Here is a 22592-nt window from a genome sequence, read left to right as displayed (position 1 = left end):
TGTTTAAAGTGAGTAAAAAATTAACATTTAATGAGTATATCTAACATAAGATTTTTGGAAAACTTTGGAGGCTATTTGTTGAGGATTGATGAGAAATAGGATTTGAAAGATAGAGGTGGATGACTGCTTTGACTTTGGCTATAAAACTACCAGATGAATCTTCCCAAAGTAGCATTTTAATTTTGTTTATCCCCCAATTCAGGAATCTCAAGAGACTGCCTTTTCTTTTTGATTCTGATCCAAATTTTGTTGGTGTTCTGTGATCCACCAGCCTTTTCCCACTGGTACCCATGTTTTTGGTGCCTACAACAAGCTATTTTTTTGTGTTTTGACTTACACTTTTTATTTTCTTATGGCATGTCTGCCTGATATCCGTCCATTCCTTCAAGTTCTGTCTTAAGATTCAGTGCCTCTTAATGCCCTCTCTGATGACTCCCACCCACTGACATGTCTGTCCTTCCTGAATTCCTCTTTAAAATAGTTCACAATCTAATTCTGTACTTTTTTTTTTTTACCCCCAGTAATTTAGAGTTTTTTATGTATTTTTTTCTCTTCCTTTTCTATAAGGTAGTATTTTCTTTTAGGAGTTAGGATAATGTTTTATACTTTATTGTTCCTCTTATTACTGTGTATCACTCAGGGTATATACTTGATGCTGAATTGGTAGCTTTTAAGGATTTTTTTTTTTTAAATTTCAATTCCTGATGATTTGTAATATTAGAATACTTCTTTGTGAAAATACACCAACTATCATCCCTGGCACATGATATTACCTTTAGTGAATGTTAGTTGAATCCAAATAACTTAGTAAATCCCAACTCAGAGATCACTTTTCTCCTATTTCATGGAAAATAGAAAATAGACGATATGGCTAAAATTACTGGGTGCAAGTTATCTGAGAGATGCTCTTTTCTCCATCTTCTCCTTAATCTGTTCCTTAAGTATATATTATGCATTTATCTTTGACATCTTTTCACTTACTATCTCATGTAGCTTTTCTAAGTAATTTATGTTTGTAGATGGAAATAAATTGTGCGTGTTAACTGCAACTTAAGGGAAGAAATTGGAGTATTTTAGAAAGATTACTCCTTCTTAAATTCTATCTAATTGATCTGTGTTGGTACTCTTCCTGTCTATCTGAGTTCTTACATTGTAGTAAAATATCTGTAAGTGAAGAATGATCTGTTATAGCTAGAATTGACCTTAAGAAGGTATTGACTGTCCATAAAACCAGGTATTGAAATGAAATAAGAATACTATGTTTAAGAAAAATAACCTAACATTTTTGTGGAGATTTAGTTTTATTATTTATCTTAAGAAATCTGAAATGACTTTTAAAACAACACATTAAATTATTATTTTAAATAATATTTCTCCTGCCTTTTTAAAAAAGCTTTTGAGGTGATTCAGGAATGCTAAATTTATGTATAGTAACATCCCACTTTTCTGAGTGGTATTATCATTTCAGCAGGAATGAAAAACTAAAAGAACTGTGTACTCCTGGCTGTAGAACTGTACTAGAATTATCTCACCCTTTTTTGTTTCAGAGAATGGTTCTTGGGCAGTGCACATAGTCATCTGGAGTGTGTAATTTTCAGTGTGTATGCATGTGTGTGGAAGAACAAGGATGATTGATTAATTTCCTTGGTAAACCAAAATAAAATAGTAAAAAAGCAATTGTGTAGGGCAGGCTACATCTTCTTCAACAGCTTATATTGGTTAAAATAATTTCTTTTGAGGTGTAGTGCCTTATAATCTTAACTTCTAAAAATGTTCTTGTTCTGGTCTGAAATTTCTTGATAATAAAAGAAAGTACTCTTAACAAATGGCTTCTTTTGATTTGGGATTTCTATAGGAATTAACTCTTTTATTTCTTCACAGGTTGTTTGTATTCGCTCTACTTGGAATGCTCTCTCCCCAAAACTGAGCTGTGACACAAGACCTCTCATTTTAAAGACCCTCAGTGAGCTGTTTTCTCTGGTTCCTTCCTTAACTGTCAATACAGCAGAGTATGAGGTATGCATTTGAAGTTCAACAAGTTGTTTCTACATTGGAAAGCCATGTGTGTTATAATAACTTTTAAAATAAATATTCATAATCTTTTGTTGGCCAAAGATCCATTAGCATTTATGTTTTTAAACATATTGATATCTTTATGCATACTTAGGAGTAGGAGGTTATCTACCCTTATCAATTTTGCATCTTTAAGAGTTTTTTACATAAAGGTTACCAATTCTTCTCACTTGCTAAGTAATGCTAGCATGTTGCATTATAAGTTATGGTTAAGATTTTAAAACATCAATATGTTGAAAATAGTATTTCTAAAATGTCAGAATTGACAACGGTTTAAATTCATTTTGTCAATATTTTAAGTTCTAACAGTAACTTTCAAGGATGGTTTCTTATGTTTGCTTACCCATGACTATGAATTGTCTTTTGAACTAGGTGGCCTCCTCTCCTCATCCCCCCATCCACTGCCTGATTTTACGTTCTTTTCCATTGACATCTTATTTTGATTCATCTTCATGCTTAAATAACATTAGGGCTTCTCTTTTGTTCAGACAAGACTTCTTTCAGATATTTGCTTTCATCCCTTCCCTCCCAGTTGAGGGTCTCCTTTCAGCAACTGTATTCCTCTTGGAAGCAGAAGTGAAGAAACGGTGGAGGGAGATACCTCTTTCTGTTTCTCTTCTCTCTTCCTTTCTCCCCACCTACCCCTATCTCCTCCTTTCTGTGTGTGTGTGTGTGTGTGTGTGTGTGTGTTTGGATAATTTGTTTTATTTTTCTTGGCTGAATTTGCTTGGATGAATGCTAGAGTGTATTTAATTTTTGCAAAACATCTTTTAGGTCATTATTATCCTTTATTTACCCAAGGGTCTGTGTTTGCCTTCTGGAGTCTGGCCTCTATGTTTCTATATCCCGCACTCCAGAAAAACTAGACCACTCATAATTTCCTATAGCTATCTTCAAACTTTTCTATTTTTTTCCTTAGTTCATGTTGTTTCCTCTATCTAGAATTACCTTCCTTTTCATCTCTAATTTTAAAACTTGGGAAAATGAAGATTGGTTAACTCATTGCATCCTTTTAAGGATTTATCTGCAAAGAGGAGTTTTTTGTTCCCAAAGTACTTTATCCATAACACTCTTAGGGCATCTACTTCTATTTTAATCTATAGGAATATGTTTACATACATTATTTTCCATGTTGAATATAAGCTTGTTGAAAATAGAGTCCGTGTTTCAATTACATTGCATTCTGAGTTGCTTTGCACAGTGTTTGGTACATTTATTCGGTGACTCAGAGCATATTTATTAAAACTGTGCTAAGCCTTATAGATACAAATAAATAATAATAGATACTATTTTGAGTTCCTATCATATTCCAAGGATTCTTCTAGTTACTTATACCAATTAGTTCTAATATCTGAAAGGAAGGTATTATTTTTTATTTTATAGGTAAAGCTGTAGAGGTTTGAGAATTCCATTCATTCACTAAACAAGTATTTATTGAGTACTTGTTATGTGTCGGGCAAGTAACTTGACCAGGTTAGCAGGATTTCCTAGTTACTATATTTTCCACTATATTGTATTGTCAGTCCCTTCCCTCCAGAGGGTCAAATATTGGTAAATGAGATAGACATAAGCAGTAATAATTATAATAAGATTTTATGAGTACAGTTAATTAAAGGGCCATGAGAGTGTAATGGTGAAAGTGACCAACATTCTTAGAAGGACTCTGAGGAAATGTAGTTGGTACTATTTGACATGAATCTTGAAAGATTAATTAAAAAGTTGCTTCCCATTGAAATTTAGGGAATAGAATGTACAAAGGCAAGTATGTGCAGAAGGACTTTATATGATTTAGAAGGCTAAGAAGTTAGATGTGGCTGAAATGAGGATGATATTGAGTGTTGGAAGACAAAAAACTTTTTATGCTGAATCAGTTATTTATATTTGTCATCTTTGAGGAACTGTTCTAGGCTCTGTGGTCTAGGCATTTGAAATGAAAAAGATACAATAATGCCCTCAGGAGTGTGTGCCATGTAACTTTGCCAGCTTGGAACAGGGAGAACTCTTCTGGATAGGGTATCAGGAGTAGTGGCATATTTTCATATTATGACTGATGGGTAAATATAGATTGTCAATTATTGGTGGTATGATTTAAAAAGTGACATATTTTCCAATATTTTCTACTGAAAGTTATTTATTCTTAGCTTTATCTTTGTCTGAAAATTTTGTTTTTGTGGATTTTTCAGAATTTTAAAGTTCAAGTTCTCGGCTTCCTCTGGACTCACACTCAAAACAAGGTATTATCATAAGGGTTGCCAGTGAAACAAACGAAAGCTGAAGAACAAATTGTAAAATAAAACTCTAAGAACAAAAAGTACAAACTCCCTTGAATTAATGATTTCTTGATTTTAAAAAGTTGTGACAGTTAAGTTTGGGTTTTAACAATAATTCTCAGTTTATGCCAATTAATACATTTTCATTAGAAAGTGAACTTAATGGGAATATTTTGGTAATAGATGGTGGTGATAGTAGCACAACATGGTGAATGTAATTAACAGGATGAAATATATTATCTGAATGGGGTTAAAAGGGGAAATGTTAGGTTATGTATATGGTAATAGAATAAAAATTAAAAGTAAATCCATAAACTGTTAATCCTAAGTTAAACCATGAACTATAGTTAATAGTATAATTGTAAAAACGTGCTTTCATCAATGTATCAAATGTACCATACCATGCAAGGTGTTAATATTAGGGTGGTATATGGGAGTCCTGCATTTATTCAAGATTGTTGTATAAACCCACAACTTCTCTGTCAAAAAGATAGTGAACTTAATAAACTTTATGAATACGAAAAATATGAAGAGAGGCTGTTGTCATCACCTCATATTTTCACATGGTCCTTCCCCCTTTTCTGGTTTTCCCCATCCTCAACGAATAAGCCTACCAAACAAACAAAAAAAATGGACATCTGTCCATTTTTCAGATGTCATTTCCAGTCGGAGAGTATAGAGAAGAGGGTAGAGATATACCATCTGCTGGGTGATTCCAAAGGCTAGCCTGACCAGCTATTAGATAGAGAATCAGAACCCAAACTCAGTTCTATCGGACTATCTCGTGAGGACCTGAGCAGTTGTTGAGTTATTTTGTGTTTAATATCCAAACTAGGATAAAAATTTCATGCTTCTGTTCCCTGTCCCAATGATATTTTCTTTCTATTTGCTAATTGGAATAGATTTTCCAGAAATGTGTTTAATGCTGATAATTTTTCCCATTTGTTTTTACTTTTCTCCTCAGACCATTTCATTCTTCCCTCAATAGTATTTTCTTTAGAAATGAGGATAAAATTCCTTGATCTCATTTCTGAAATTGCTAATCAATGTCCTTTTGGTCTAAGAAAGGTTTGAATGCCATTTCTAAAGCAGTGATTATAGAACTTTGGGGTTGGTGAGGAAAGGTTTTCTTTCTTCCTCCAGAAAATTTATGTTTAATATATTGTTTCTTTTGTTTGTTGGCTTTTCTGTTATCCCCGTCTAGGACCCAGTTGTTGCAAATGCTGCATATAAATCTTTGTCACACTTTAGTGCAGGAGAACATACCATTCTTCATTTGCCTGAAAAGGTAGGTATTTCTGCTTTCTCGTTGTATCTCTTCACTACTGGGTTTTGCATTTTTATCTTTATCACCCCTCTTAGGAGATCCTTACCTGATTGCTATATATGTAACTCTAGATATGTTGTTATGAAAGATATGAGTTCATGTTCATTATTTGTTTAATCTATAAATGACCATAAATAATGAATTTAAATCTCTTGGAAGCAAATGGAGATACCTGTGATGGAAATGAAGTTTCCTTAAGGTGCCTGGATATTTGCTACGTGCCTATGCCCATGTCATGCTCTAGAAAATTTGCACAACTGTAGAAACCACTTTGCCAAGTCAGTGTACCAGTTTAGATTTTAATTCTGAGCATGGCCTTTATAGACTAAAGTTTTCTACTACCTATGCAGCCAGAGATCTCTATTTGTGATAAAGAATTAAGATGCCATATGAAAAACATTTGCCATTTATTTTTATAGGGTGAAATAGTCTGTAGATTTGCTCTAGAGAACTAAAAAATGAAAATATCGGTGTCTTTTAAGGGTTAGCACCTAGTGTAACATTATGTTAATTTCATATGAAACTAAAAAAATCCAGTATTTTCTAGTATCTGGCTAATATAACCAACTTAAAGTTATGAGGTCATGTTAAGGAGTTAAATACCTCATTTCACATTTAGTATTATCACTAATTCAAGTGCATGCAGATGTTTATAAGGCAGATATTGTGATAGATGAAGTTAGGTGTAACATTACAGAATCTGCCCTTGAGGTCAAATGGTGAGACGCTATGATATGAATTTCTTATAATCCTCAGGCATTAAAATGGTTTGTCTTTTTCTTCTGGGTTGAGTTTGTATAGAGATTAGATGCCAGTAGGAGCCTGGAAGACTACTGTTTACTCAGTTGAACTGGAGCCACACTATAGTTGGGGCTAAAGACAGGTTCTTATAAAATTAAATTATAAGGCAAGATTCCTGCATTATTGAGGACTCATAAAAACAGGCTGACCAACCTGGTATGCAGTAATCACAAATAGGAAGGCTTAAGAAAGGTGTTCTGTGAGCCATAAATTACGATGTCCGACTTCAGACTGTAGTTTGGTGACTAACAATCCCCATAGCTGCTAAAAAAAAAAAAAAAAAATTAAAAGGAGACAAGAAAAGTAAACAAGCAGAACGCAGCTACATATCAACTTGGTGTGCAAACTCTTACCAGTAACTCCAGCATCTGGAAAGATACATTATTATTATTTTTAATAAGCAATTGCTCATTTAAGTCACAGTGTAACAGTTACTTTTTATATTTTTAACTCTTATTCCTGAAATATTCCAGTTGGAATGATTGCATTTTTTCATTATTAAAACTCCCTCATACTCTTAACTGTTCATATTCTACCTCTCTAAATATTAACAGTTTATATTTTTCCATACCTTAAAACTATTTTGTTTTTAATTGTCTAGAGTTTATACCCAGTTGAATGTTATACTAATTCATTTAGTGATGAAACTAAATGTGAAATGAGGCATTTAACTCCATAACATGACCTCATAAATTTAAGTTGGTTCTATTAGCCATATACTAGAAAAAACTGGATGGTTTTAGTTTAGTATGAAAATTAACATAATGTTACACTATGTGCTAACCCTTAAAAGACAATGATGCTTTCTTTTTTAGTTTTCTAGAGCAAATTTACAGACTATTTCACCCTATAATAATGAATGACAAATGTTTTTCATATGGCATCTTAATTCTTTATCACAAATAGACATCTCTGGCTGCACAGGTAGTATAAAACTTCAGTCTATTCTACTATTCTATACCCTCTGGTCACTGAATAGACTTAAATAGTTCTTCGTGTCTTTTGACATAAAAGGTAATATATATTTAGGGTTGGAATTTCAGTAAGTTTGGGTTTTCATGGTCAGAATGTGAAGAACTATAAGGGAAAGCTCATATGGGATTTTACCCTTTTATAGTCATGATTTTGAATATTTTTTTCTATCCTAATCCCTTCCGGGATATGACCTGCTTCCAAAGTAATAGTAGCTTACTATGATGGCTATTCTCAACTGAGGTTGGGTTGAGAGGACATAAATGGTTTGAAGGAATCCTCCCCACTCTGACCCCCAGCTTCTGATGTAAAGAACTTGTGATTTTCTTAGGGAAAATCATTGCTTTTATTACGCCATGCTTCCTTCCTCTTCTTCTTTTTAATTACCACTTTTAACTGTCGCTCTTTGCGTACCTAGAGACAAAAAGTCCAGATAGTGCATTTTCAAATATTTTAAAAGCCGTAGCCAGGTAGAAATTTCTATAATATAAAAACTAAAACTCTTCTTTGTTGTCAGAGAGTACCCACTCTACATGAATGGCAAGTAGCTCACAAAGCTTAAGATTACCCATATAGCTTTCCAGTGAAAGTGTGTCCACATTCTCTCTTTCCACCTTATGAAACAAACTTTTAAATGAGCTCACTATGAATTTAAAGTAAAAATAAAAACTTAAAAAACATAATGCAGATTTACTGAAAAAGATAATGCAAATTTATCAAATTCCTGTCCTAATTTCTGCTACTTCTGTAAATACTACCCTTCTTTGAATTTACTAAAGAATATTTGTTATTGATGATGAACATCGGTTTATACTGTATAACTTGTTTAACATTAACAGGTTGGGTAGAACAAAACAAGCAGAAAGAGTTGGCAGACATCTGAAAGAATATTTAGGATTGAGTGAAACAGTATGTCTAAAATAAGATGGAAATAGTCAATAGTAGAACTGAATGAAATACCATGTAGGTTAGGAATTTGAATCTCTTGTGTTCTCAGGAAGTTCTGTTTGATTAGAACAGATAGACGTCTAATATTTGTATTAGTTTCATAATTATTTGTTGGACATCTAAGAGCTAAGATGACTTATGAGATGTGACTATTGAATTTATGCATGTGTTTTGTTGGTTTGTAAAAATTTTATTTAACCTTTCAAATCTAAAGTTGGTACAAAAATTTGCGAGGCTTCTTTGGAGTCTTGTTGAGTCTATTGTTCAAAAATAAGCACAAATAATTTTTCCCATTTAGTTTGTATTTATTCTGTTCTTTTTATCTAGCTATCCTTCTCCTCTGCCATCTGGCGCCAAAAAACTGTAGAGTGGTTTTTCTGGTGAGAGAATCAGTAGTAGCTAAACAATTGGATGGAAGACTGATTCTCCTCTCTGACCTGGGTCCATTAAAAAATATTCAGCTATTTAAAAATTAAGCTTTTTGTTATAGAGATCTTAAAATAGATTGTTTTGTTGATTTCTGGAGTTAATTTTAGCAGTGAGTAACATTAAAGAACTAATTATGCACCCAGAGTTGGTATAAATATGGTGTAAGCAGTTTGGCTTTGATTTAAGTAAATATCACTGCATTTATCAGAAGCTATTTCTCTCTCTCTCTCTCTCTTTTTTTTGCATAGGCAGGCACCGGGAATCGAAGCTGGGTCTCATGGCAGGCGAGAATTCTGCCTGCTGAGCCACCATGGCCTGCCCCTATTTCTCTTTTTAAATGAATTTATGCAGATACTTAACATGTTCCAAATAAAATTCTGTTTATGTACAAACTCCTGGATTTTCATAGATTATACATCAGAAAGGTCATCTAGCTTAGAATCCACATGGAGGCATTTTGTAGGATTAAGGTGTCCAGTATTCAGTTAGACCAGATTTTAACATTTTTTTTTTAATTGTAAAAAATAACATATATACTAAAAAGCAATAGATTTCCAAGTACATTTTAACAAGTAATTCTACAACAGATTTGAAAGCTTGGTATATGTTACAGTTCCATGATTTTTCATTTTTTCTTCCAGCTGCTTCAAGATACTGGAGACCAAAAGAAATATCATTGTATTAATTCAGCAGTCATATTCATTTGTTAAATCCTGTCTTCTCTATTATATGCTTCCGTCTTTCTTTTTTTTGTGAAAAATAGCATATATACAAAAAAAGCAATTTCAAAGTACATGTAATAGTTGTAGAACAGATTTCAGAGTTTAGTATGGGTTACAATGCTACAATTTTAGGTTTATATTTCTAGCTGCTCTCAGTTACTGGAGACTAAAAGAAATATCAATATGATTTACTACCCATACTCATTTGGTAAACACTACCTTCTCTGTATAACTCCACCATCATCTTTGATCTTTCTCCCACTCTTTAGGGCTATTAAGGCTGTGGCCATTCTAACGTTTTCATTTTGAAAGGGGCTGTTGATAATATAGGATGGTGGGTGAAACTAGCTGATGCTACGGAAAGGCTGGCCCCTCTGCATTTCAGGACTTATCTGGTCCAGGGACCCATTTGGAGGTTTCTGGAAAGTTACCCTAGTGCATGGAACCTTTGTAGAATCTTCTGTAATGCCCTAGGTATTCTTTAGGATTGGCAGGAATGTTTGTGGTTCTAGTTTGGCAAGTTATGATAGGTAGCGATGTCTAACTGAAGCTTGTGTAAGAGTGACCTCAGAGTAGTCTCTTGATTCTGAACACTCTCAGCCACTGATACCATATTTGTTACACTTCCTTTCCATCTTTTTGTCAGGATGGGATTGTTGATCCCATGGTGCCAGAGCCAGACTCATCCAGCATCTCCCATGCTGCCAGGGTGACTTTCATCCTGGATATCATGTCCCACATAGGCAGGGGGGCAAAAGTTTCACTTGCAGAGTTGTGCTTAGAGAGACTGAGGCCACATCTGAGCAACAAAAGAGGTCCTCTGGAGGTGACTCTTAGACATGCCTATAGTAAACTAAGCTTCTCTGCTACATACATGAGCTTCACAAGAGCAAACCTTAAGATCGAGGACTTGGCCTGTTGATGTGGGTGTCCTTAATGTTTGACAGAGTATCTGGGGTTCCTCTGGTTGAAAAGTTTAATAGTTCCTTTATTTTTTCTCCCATCCCTCAAGGGACTTTGTCAGTACTTTTTGATTATCTGCTTAATATACTCTGAGATGCATCCAGGCATTACATTAAATTATACAGGATTAAATACTCTCATTCTTATTCTGGGCTCCTGTTGTTTAGATTGTTTAAATGATCTATCTAGACAGATTGAGTTTGATTATGTGCTACAGAAAATTTAGGTTCTGGACAAAATAAACCTTTCTTCCCTTAGTTTCAGAGAGTAGACGAAGTTCTAAAATACAGGTAATGTCTTCCTTACCCTTGTATTCTGATTTACCTTAATCCCGACCTGATCAGTTTTGTTCTTATCTCTAAATACCAGATTATACATATAAAACAGCTTCTTGAAATCCAGAAATAGCAATTAGCACTCTAGACTAAATGTGACTGCTATAAGAGCTTATAGTCTAGGCCCCAATTTTCTTATAAGTATTTTCTAAATGACATCATACAATATTTGCTAATTAGAGCAGATTTTAAAAGTAATTTGTCATTATATATATTTATATTTTTTCAGCAAACTTAGCTATAATTGAAAAGGCTTAGTTGTTCTGCATGTGTCTTTTAAATGTATTTGCAGATTTTCCTGGGTGTTTTAGCAGCTAAGGTTGCCAAAATTTTATAACTTTAACAGGTATTCTTTCATATGATTCTTTTTGATTCTCATCAGTTGTATTCACATTGTTCTTATTTCTTTTTTTGTACACAAACCTGGGGGCAAAACAGGGCCTAGCCTAGGAAAGCTGGAAAAAACAAAATATTAAAGAGGTAAGCAGAGAAGGAGGGAAATATAATGAAACTGAGGTCTAACAATAAGGGCTAAATTGCAAAGGAGAATCAATTCACCTTTGAGAAAACAAAATTGAAGAAATGAACATGCCATTGTAAGTACTTAGACTATATCACCAGTACTTAAGCTTTGGTAATCCATGATTTCTCTGTTAAAATATATGCATATGTGAGATGTACTGCACGGCAGATAAATTAGTGTAGTTATGTGAATGCAAAATTCAATAATTTAAGATGATGATGGGTCGATACTCTTTATCACAAACTCTGTAGGTCCTTCTGCACTGGCCCTCAGAAATATTGATGGCCTGGATGCTGTTACTCATTTTAAATAACTTAAGTTGAATGAACAAAAAGATTAGATGAGATAAAATATGTACAAAAAGGATCACATCCCTTTATCTTAAATAATTCTGGAATTGGAGGCTTTGGGTATTTGGCATGGTTCACATATCAATTTAAGTCCCCTCTGAAGGTTCGTTTTCTCTCTCTCTCTCTTTTTAATATTGTCCTCCTCCTTCCCCTTCTTCCTTCTTTCCTTTTCAAAGAGCTTTATTGAGCTATAATTCACATACCATGCAGTTCATCCATTTTAAGTATATAATTCAGTAGTTTTAATATTTTCACACAATTGTGCAACCGTCACCACAATCTATGTTTAAAACAATTTTGTCCCCCCAAAAGAAACCTGATTGACAGTCAATCCCCATTCTCCTCTTCTCTTCCTCAGCCCTAATAAAATAAAATAATTTTATTTTAACAAAAATTAAAATATTTTCATTTGTGGCTCTATGAATTTGCCTATTCCAGACATTTTATATGAGTAGAATCATAAAAATCATAAAGTATGTTGCCTTCTATGACTGGCCACTTTCACATAGTGTAATGTTTTCAAGATTCATTCATGTTGTATCATATATCAGTACTTCATTCTTTTTATGGCTGGCCAATATTCCATACCGTATTCTGTTTATACATTCATCAGTTGATGGATATTTGATTTGCTTCTACTTTTTGGCTATTATGAATACTGCTGTTATGAGCAGTCATGTACATGTTTCTACGTGGTTATGTTTTTTTGTTTCTCTTGGTTATGTACCTAGGAGTAGAATTGCTTGTCTATGTGGAAATTCTGTGTTTAATTTTCTGAGGAACTGTCAGACCATTTCCAAAGTGGCTGTACTGTTTTACATTTCTATCAGCAGTGTATAAGGGTCCTGATTGCTCCACATACTAACTATCCTTCTGAGCTTTCATACTATCTTAAATGTTTTTCTCTGCCCTCTACCTCCTCAATTGTCTTGTCACTTGTGATTATGTTATATAGCAGAGCCTCCCTCCACTTCAGTGCATTGGCATGCCACAGATGTGTTATCATTTAGTCTCCAGCTGATCCCGTTAAAGCTGTAACATTGTTGACTGTTTCCCCAGTATGTTCAAATATTTTCAGTTTGTACTATGACACATAAGAAGTCAGGAAGTAAGGCAAAGGGGGAACCAACTCCATTTTGGGACCTTTTTAGGCAAGTAGGACTGCTTAGAATCTCTAAGACAACTCTTGGTAATGATACACCTGGAAAGTTCGAAGTGAGTATGCAGACCAGGGGAACATGGAAAACCCTGCTTGTCAGAACCAAAGGGTTAAGTTACATTGCAGGCTTTCTCTGGTATGTAGTGATATCAACAAATGCTGTCATGCCCTGTCAGGGAGACATGTTATCTCTTTAATTATGGCTGGTTCAGCCTTCTGAGAATAAAGTACTCAGTATTAATCAGAATTAAATTTTGCCTTGAAAAGTGCTCTTATAGTCAGGCCGCTTTCAATCCCCCTTCACTAGTGATGAGAACTTAGTTATGGTTGAAAGACTTCATTGAAATTGAACTTATTATACTTAAGAGAAGCATTTCTTCCTTATTTCTTATATCTTTCTGCAAGAATCCTGACTCAGTGCAGTTCCTAAATGGAACAGTGCTTTGGGGACCTATGAAGAAGGCAGTCTGCAGAAAGTGTTAATTATTTCTAAAAATAACTCTGGGAGACAGGCTAATGGTAATGACTGGGTTCTGGCACTTTATGGTTATAGCAACCACTTTTATATATTTTGATTTCTGTCCCTAATGCCTAATTGTCTCCATGTGGGCTTTAGGATGGTGCTTAATACTTTCAAAGTATTAAAATTTTAATTAATTGCTTAACAGTTACATCTTATGGAAACAACAATAGTAATAATCTTTTTTCATTCTTTATTTTTGGTCAAACAAATCCAACTGATGACAGAACAAACATGAAATCTTCCAAATTGCAAATTAGGCATATCAAAGTGTAGCTACAAATGAAAGATTTTTGTGTTATTATATTCCATAGCAACAAATGTCCAAGCCTAAAGAAAAAAATATCAACTAAAGTATTCTGTTCTTTTCTAATCTCATACTCTGCTGGAAGAGTTAAAGCTTCAGCATAGAGGTAGGGACTGGAGGGACTGGAGGCATAAATTTAAAAGTAAAAACTATTAAAACAAAGCACATATTTAAGTATAAGCCACTGAAAGAAGTTCAATATATTGAATGTATCAGTGTTTACATATCATTGTTTCACAGTGTACAATTTTATTAATTTTCTATAAGAAACATTGCTAATGCTGGCCTATGGTAATTTTTTCACTTATTACTATTAGTTCTTTAAATGGACCTGAGATTATTAAGATGAGGATTGCAGATTGCAATTTAGTTAATCTTATAAATAAAAATATCCTTTAATTAATTGTATTAATGGGCTTTTGGCATCATAGAATGATGAGTCAAACTCAGTTTTCAAATGTTGACACACAATGGGCAAAGGAAAGATTTCACATAAGGTTTTAAAATTGCCATCTGTATAATCTTATCATTTCAGATAAGACCAGAAATTCATATTCCTGATGAGCTAGAGATGACCAAAGAGGAAGATGATGAGGGAGATGAAAAGGATGTAGATCTTTCTGTTCCTGGCTCCTGCTATCTCGAACTGTTGTCACTCACTGCTCCTTCAGTTTTACCAGGTGATTCTGTTTAGACGCTAGCAAGCCTGGCTTGTGTCATTTTAATTGTGGTCTTAAGTGATATATACATACTAGAGCTTATGTTAACCTTAAGTGCTTTTTTTCTAACTGAAATAGTAAATGCACTCATTTGTTTTATACGGATTACTCTAAATATTACAGTGTTCAGCACATACCAAAAAAATGTTAGACTGGTGCGAAATTGAACTGGTGAGAACTAGTTTAAATATCCATTTTCAATGACAAAGTAAAATACATTTCAAAAGATAAATTTATTCTACAAAATAAATAGGTCAACTGGTTCAAATAATGATTCTTAATTATATAAACTAAGTGAAAAAAGTCATTAGAATCTTTCTTCAGAGATTTATAATGATGATTATAAATTTAGTCATTTATGTCATTATTCCAAAGACATTATTGGTATTTGAGAACTATAAATTAATACTGTTTCTAAATGGCTCATGCTGTGTGATCATTCAGTTATGATATAAAGTTTACATAAGCTTTTACATATTTAAAAATTTACCCCAATGCTTATATGTGGTAGTCACTCTATATGGATGTTATGTTTAGAAATATTGACCTTCCTCTATTACTGTATACCCTACCCAAGAAACAGTGGGTAGCCTCATCTGAGAAATTTGTTCGATTATGCACTGTGTATTATGGGGAATTTGCATTTCATTTTCTGATTAATGAAAAGATTTCCCAAGTGATCCATTGTTTGGCCCCAATTTTAACTTGCATGCAGTAGAAGTAAAAAATGTAATTTCTAAAAATGAAGTTCGATAAAACAATAAATGCCATCTTATCCTCTCTTAATCCTAATTATACTAGCTTTTAAATTTTGGAAGTTTTTTTTCCCCCTGTGGGTTTCATCCCATGTAGAGATTCCTAGGAAATTGAGCCAAATGTATACTATTTATTTCTAGAAAAAGCACCTGTCCTGAATACTCCCTTCTTTATAGAGAAAACTGAGTGGCAGAACTTAAAAAATAATTCACCTTTTTTCTCCTGATGTCTTGAACAAGACTCAGAGACCTGCTCCCTTTTCCTCTCTCCTGTTCTTCTTTGCACTCTGGAGTCTAGGACCTCTCCTCTGATTAATACCCAGGGAGCCCAAGAGAAGGAAAAGCCTCCAGTTATCGAAAGCTTCTCTTCTATCCTAAAGTGACCTAGGAGTCAAAAATCCTTTTGGGCCTTTTTTATCATTTGTTTGCTCTTACATGGATCCCCAACCATAATCTTGTGATATTAGATGAAAAAGGGGAGAAGATGTTGCCAACGTGTGCTTTTGTTTCTGTCCTCCTAGTAGGTGCAGTGCTGTGGTGGCCATTCACTGGCTCTCCTACATTGTTAGTACTTGATGGTTATCAGAGCCTTTCCTTGGGAACAGAAGGAGGGATTTGAAAATAACAGCTCTATCCATTTGAGAAAATTCAATAATTGGATTCAGGAGAATTGAATGTGGTCCAGATGTTATCTGTGTCTGACAAAGCATGTCATCATGGGCAAAATACTTCACTTTTCTCTGCTGCACTTTTCCTGTGATTATAAGGAGACTAAAAAGAGAATCAGGAAAAAGCACCAATCTTAGAAATCCTTTACCTTGAAAGGTAAAGGGTGGATGATATATATTAGGTAGGTAGGTGCTACAGGCAGAAAACTAGATTGCATGAAAGTAAGTGAATCCTAGCCCTTTTCTCCTTTTAAATGAACCCAGAAGTAGCTTCAAAATAAATTTAGTAATTTACGTTATTTTAAATAGGGCTGTTACTGGCATTGGTTTTTAGAAACTTAAAAAAATAATAATTTTAGACTCATAAGATGTAAAAGTAATTTAGAGAGTTTCCATGCAATTTTTACTCAAATACTTCCAAAGTTGGATAAAATTATAGCATCTTACATAACCATAGTACAGCATTAAAACTGGAAAATTAACATTGGTACACTATTATTACTAATCCAAAGACCTAATTGGATTCCACCAATTTTTCTCATGTAGTATTTAAGTTAAACGTTTGATATTGGCTTTTTTGTTTGTTTGTTTTTAAATATTTTTATTTCGAAATCTTTACACACATACATTCCATACATAGTATACAATCAGTGGCTCACAATATCATCACATAGTTGTCTATTCATCACCCATGATCTTTTTTTCGAACATTTACATCACTCCAGAAAAAGAAATAAAAAGAAAAAACTCATGCATACCATACCTCTTACCCCTTCCCTTCATTGACCACTAGTATTTCCATTTACCCAATTTATTTTACCCTTTGTCCCCCTATTATTTATTAATTTAATTTTTTTATCCCTATTTTTTTTACTCATCTGGCCATACCCTGGATAAAAGGAGTAACAGACACAAGGTTTTCACAATCAAACAGTCACATTGTAAAAGTTATATCTTTGTACAATCATCTTTGAGAATCTAGGCAACTGGAACACTGTTCAACAGTTTCAGGCACTTTCCTGGAGCCACTTCAATGCACCATAAACTAAAAAGGGATATCTATATAATGCATAAGAATAACCTCCAGGATTACCTCTCAACTAACTGTTTGAAAACCCTCAGCCACTGAAACTTTATCTTATTTCTCTCTTCCCTCTTTTGGTCTAGAAGGTTTTCTCAGTACCTTGATCCCAGCTCATTGTGGGATTTCTGTTCCATGTTGGATATTGGCTTTAACTCAACATGATGTCCTTGAGATCCATCCAGATTGTTGCATGTATCAATTGTTCTTTCATTTTTATTGTTGAGTGTTTTCCATTGTATAGACGTACCACAGTTTGTTTATCCACTTACTATTGAAGGATATTTGGATGGTTTTAAAAATGTATATCCTATGAACTTTTCAGCTTCTTTTAAAAAAACACATGATTATTTGGAAGGAAGGGACTAGAGCAAGAATCAAAGACAATGGGAGAAAATCCTTGTTCTAGCTTAGTGATTTGGGGAAGATGGGGCTCGATACTCTCAGTCTCATTGCAATTCACTATCTTTTAAACTATTCTCTGGCTGTAGTTATTTGAGAATTGTTCATTCGCTGAAAAGTTTGACAGGTAAACAAATTACCATTCCTAGGTTAAACTTTCTTCCTTGGCTCCCAAAGTGGTGTGTAGTCCCTGTTCAGATATTTACCTGGCCTTTAACATATATTAGCTGCTGCCAGAAGAGGATCCCTCTGGAAAAGCATGAAATTACCTTCTTTTTCTTCTCTCACACCTTAGCTCTTCTGTCCTCTCAAAAAGATGATTCATAAATAGATTTGGAAAAGTATGTACACACGTATGTGTATGTAGAAATTGGGGTATATGTCCTGGGGTATATGGTTGTTACTCACCTCTTTCATTTAAATTGATCAGAGTCCTTACAGGAAAGGGAAGGCACATTCAGCTGGAATAATTGAGAACAGATTAATAAGAGGACTATTTACACTTATCTTGTCAAAGTTAAGGGAAATTCACAAGAGATGGTAAATCATCCCAAAGAAATTAATGTCCCTAAGCCTGAAGAGGTAAGGAGAGGAAGCAATTCCTGAAGAAGAGAATATGTATGTTATAAGATAGGGTTGTGTTAACAGGAGCCATGGCCTTGAAAAGAGGAATACAGGTAACCTGTAGCAAACCTCTAGGAAGGTATTTGGGAAATGCATTCCTTGCCTTCACTCTTTTTCTGCTGTCTGACCTACCAGTGTCTCTCATTGAGTGAACCAGACCAGAAGCCAGAGGAAATGGGAACCTGTAGCTGCAGTTCATAAGGGTTGTTCTTCCAGGACTCAGATCAGGGTTGATAAGGTAGAGAGATGGATCTGAGGGGCAAATGGAAAACATCTCAGACAGGTGTACTCTGAGCTTTAAACTAGAGAAGCTTGGCTGTATCTAGGAGGGTTCAGTATAGGAAGGACAGAACTGGGCACATAATAGATGTTCCAGTGAGTATTTGCTGCCTTTAATTGAATTTTGGTCATTTTAAGGAGACTTTTGAGTGAAATTCTAGTTTAGTTAGATGGATCCTTGCTTTCTGTTCCTATAATGAGTGATATATGCACTGGTTTCCTCTTTTGCTTTCTACTCTGTATGACTTGTTTAATTTTAATGTGTTTTTTTTTTATATATATAGGTATTTCCATTTCTTCCTTGGACAATCTCTAGTGGTACAAAGAAAATGATGCTTAAACATAAATCTATAGTTTTATCGAGTATCTTGTTTGGGTACCTCTTGTCTTCTTATCCCATATTATTTGTTATCTTTTAATAAGTAAAATAACAAAACAGATTTTTTGGGTTTAAGTATGAGGAACACAAGCACAGAAATGATGAACTAATATTTAGTTTTTTATTCATCGTATCTCTATGGCTACAGAAGTGAAAGCTTTCTCTAAAAACACCTAAATGATAAGAATGAGCCCATCATTTGAAAATCTGTTACTATTGTTGAAAATAGAAGGAAAGTGCAGTGACCCTAAGTTAGATATGAACTTTGTGTTTTTGAGAAATGGAAAGAAAGCCATGTGGAAGTTTGGCCCAGAGGGAGAGTGGTAGATGATGAGTCACAGGGAGAGTCAAGGCCTGGATCATTGAAGGCCTTGATTATGGGCAGATGTTTTGATTTTATTCTGTACAGTGAAAAAACATTGGGAGATTTTAAGGAGGGAAATTACTTCAAATTCTGCCTTCTGTGTAGAGGATGTATGGTAGGGGTGATCATGAGAAGAAGAAGTAAAGAAAATAATTTTTATATGAGAGATGATGATGAGAGAAGATAAGAACTACGCATGTAGAAATGAAGAAGGAGACAAGTGAATAGATTTAGGATATATTTTGAAGGTTGAACCAGAAGAACTTGATAATGGATTAGTTATAAGGAGTAAGAAAAAGAGAAATTAAGAATGTCTCCTTTGCTTTTGAGCTGGCTGGGTACCATGTTCTGATTTGGGGGAGACTGGGAGAAGGCTAAACGGGGGTGGGAGGGATAGGGATCAAAAGTTCTTTTTTGCCACATAAATTTGGCCTGAAGTATGGCTAAATTGTTTGTATATGAGTTAAGAATGAATATTTTCTTCTAGAATACTGTATTTAGTCTACTTATGATCTTATTTTAATACTTTTTTAGCATTGGAGGAATTTTTTACATCACTTGTGAAGCAAGAAATGGTGAATATGCCACGTGGAGTGTATCACTCTGCATTAAAAGGAGGTGTTCGCTCAGATCAAGGAAAGACTGTAGCAGGAATCCCAAATTTTATATTAAAAATGTATGAAACAAACAAGCAACCAGGATTGAAACCTGGCCTTGCAGGTGAGCATAGTGAATAGTATTAAGGTATAAGTTTTTAATGTAATGATTTAACTTCCATTTCTAAGTAGGATGTAATAGTCACGTCATGACGTTGCTGCTGTTGACAACAGCTAGACACAGCTAGATAAATAAAAGTTTAAAATGACATTTTAAAAGGCATCAGAAAAATGTGGTAACAAAAATGAGTTGATAGGCTGAAGTTACAGAGTGTAGAAAACATTTTAGGACTGTGTCTTCTTTACCTTGAGGATATTCATTGATTCTGTTTGTGAACTAAAGGATTGGGCAGGCCCAAGGTCTTCAACAGAAGCCTGTTACAGTAAAGAGAAACCAGGAAGGCTTTTGATTTTACATCGGGTCAGGGTGACAAATTTGAGATTTTCCCCAAAAGACATTTGTTGATTTTGCGTTTACACAGAAAGCTAAAGACGTAGGTTGAAAGCTTCGTAAAGATAAAGTGAAATCTCCATCAGTCATTTGGTACTTAGGAACCAAAGACTGGCTAGGAGAAGGGTCCTGAAAACAAAGCATACAAGAGATAAAAACCCTGGAGTGAATGGTGAATTGATCCTGAAGATCTAAGTTCTTTTCACCTGGGTGCACTTTATTAACTGTGGCCACAGGTTGAAGCTGAGAATTCAGACTTGACCTTGGCAGGAGGCTGGTGCAGTATGTAGGAAAACCAACAGAGATCTTGGCATTTATGTGATGCTAGAGTGACAAAATTAGGGACTTTATTTGGCCTATTTCTCCCTCAGGATATTTTCTAAGTTTTGAAGTTCTGTGAGATGAAACACTAAAGCACTAAGCTGAAAACTTCTGAAGGACAGATCTGAATCTCCCATAATCTTTCAGGAGTGGGGAGCCAAAGACCCATTAGATTATCAATTGAAAATTTTGGCAACGGAGGGCATGCCCTAGGAGCAGGAGTGAACCAGCAGTAGGCTGAGCCTTACCAAAACTGATCAAACCCTAACCAGCTCAATCTCTGCCTAACAAAGGAGAGGAGAAACTCTTCTCTAATCAAAGATAACTGTTTAGAGATTTGGTGGTTCATTCATCTATTGTCTTGAAACTGAATCCGTGATTATTAATCTTCCCATATTGTACTGGTGGTCATAGTGCTGTAAGCCAAGAAAAAGAAACTAAAATCATAAGGATTAGAAAGAAGTACATAAAATAGCCATTATTTGTAGATGGCATTATTGGGTACATGGAAAATTCAATATAATCCATAAACTAATTTATTTGGATTTATACATGAATTTACAAGGTCACTGCCAATATATAAAATAAAGGCCAATATATAAAAACAATTTGTGTGTTTATATATACAGTAATAAATAAAAAAAAAATTGAAAACTATACACCATTTATAGTAGCATAAAAAATACGAAGTACCCAGAATAAATTTTGCAAAAGATGTGTAAAACCTTTTCACTTGAAAACTATAAAAATATGTTGAAAGAAATTAAAGAAGTCCTAATAAATACAGTGATATACCATGCTTTTAGACTAGTAGACTCTATGTTGTTAATATGTCAGTTCTCCCAAATTAATATATAGATTTGATTCAATCTCAATCAGTATCTTAGTTTTTGGAAATTGACAAGCTGATTCTATAATTTGTGAGGGAATGCAAAAGGCTAAGAAAAGCCAAGGCAACCTTGAAGAAGAACAAAAATAAAGTAGGAAATAAAAGAATTGAAAAGATATTTCAAGAAAAGGATATCTAGATGTCCAATAAACATATGAAAAGGTGATCAATTTTGTTAGTCATGAGAGAAATGCAAATTAAGACCCCCAATAAGATATTGCTACATACCTACCAGCATGACTAAAATGAGAAAGGTAGGAAATTCAAAGTATTGATAAATATGTGGAGAACCAGAAATGCTGTTGAGAATGTTGTATAACCACTTTGGAAAATTGTTTGGTACTAAGCAAACTCAAACCCTGTTACCCAGCAATTTCATTCCAAGAGATAAACCCAAAATGGCATCACCAAAAGACATATTCCTAACTGTGAATGCTCATAACAGTACAATTTGAGCAGCCCTAAACCAGAAACTACCTAAATGCCTGTTGACAATAAATGGATAATTAAATTGCAGTGTATTCGCAAAATAGAATATTATTCGACAATGTTAATGAATATACTACACTTGCCAATAATTCTTGCAACGATTATGTTGAATGCAAGAAACCAGGCAAAAAAGAGAATATACAGTCTAATTCTATTTATATGAAGTATGAAAGTAGCAAAAATGGTTGTTTGAAGTATGGCTATACTTTGGGGGGAAGGGGTGATTGGAAGAGATGTGAGGAAGGGCTTTGGGGATGTTGATGCTTTGTTTCTTGACTTGGGTGCTGGTTATACATGTTTGTTCAGTTTGTGAAAATTCATTTAGCTGTACGTGTGTGATATGTACATTTTCTCTATATATCATACTGCAAAAAGGACGTTTAAAATTGTAATGATCTCTATATTTAGAATTATCTGGGTCCTTGATCAAATGCCTTTTCATTGATTCAAAATTACCCAGGTAGTTTTCAGGACTACCCTAATCATTCTGTAACATTTGACTACTGCCTTTGCTTTCAAATGACACTGAGGACTAGCTGGATCTAGAAGCTCAGTTGAGAACTTAGTTTACTAGAGTGGCAAGGGCAGGAAGAAGTCTTAGAGAAGGAGGAGGAAGGGAAAAAGGAAGTGAATGTATATAAGTGCAGATTTGAGGGAAAACATGTATACTTGTGGGTAAAAACTAAAGGCACCCATTTATTCAGAATTTACAAAGATTAGAATGTCCAGGCATTTTTCTTTAATTGAAATTAATTAAAAAAAGTTTTTATTAGGAACTCTAGAAGTAACTACCCATAAAATTTTAAATGTGCATTT

At 34.2% G+C, this 22592-nt stretch overlaps 1 protein-coding gene across 5 annotated transcripts in view; it reads left to right on the top strand.

Annotated features, from left to right (window-relative positions):
- Positions 1 to 22592, top strand: part of FOCAD (focadhesin) — a 415741-nt gene that overhangs the window by 247270 nt on the left and 145879 nt on the right. For all 5 annotated transcript variants that reach the window (XM_077148045.1, XM_077148042.1, XM_077148044.1 and 2 more), the window contains 5 exons: positions 1882 to 2016; positions 4257 to 4307; positions 5548 to 5631; positions 14235 to 14379; positions 19505 to 19690. In XM_077148045.1, coding sequence (XP_077004160.1) covers positions 1882 to 2016; positions 4257 to 4307; positions 5548 to 5631; positions 14235 to 14379; positions 19505 to 19690 — 601 coding nt within the window. The remainder of the gene's footprint in view (positions 1 to 1881; positions 2017 to 4256; positions 4308 to 5547; positions 5632 to 14234; positions 14380 to 19504; positions 19691 to 22592) is intronic.

Source organism: Tamandua tetradactyla, chromosome 2, assembly GCF_023851605.1.
Source record: "Tamandua tetradactyla isolate mTamTet1 chromosome 2, mTamTet1.pri, whole genome shotgun sequence".
NCBI lineage: Eukaryota > Metazoa > Chordata > Mammalia > Pilosa > Myrmecophagidae > Tamandua > Tamandua tetradactyla.
The sequence above is the reverse complement of the archived record's forward strand: the minus strand, read 5'-3'. Positions and strand labels throughout refer to the sequence as shown.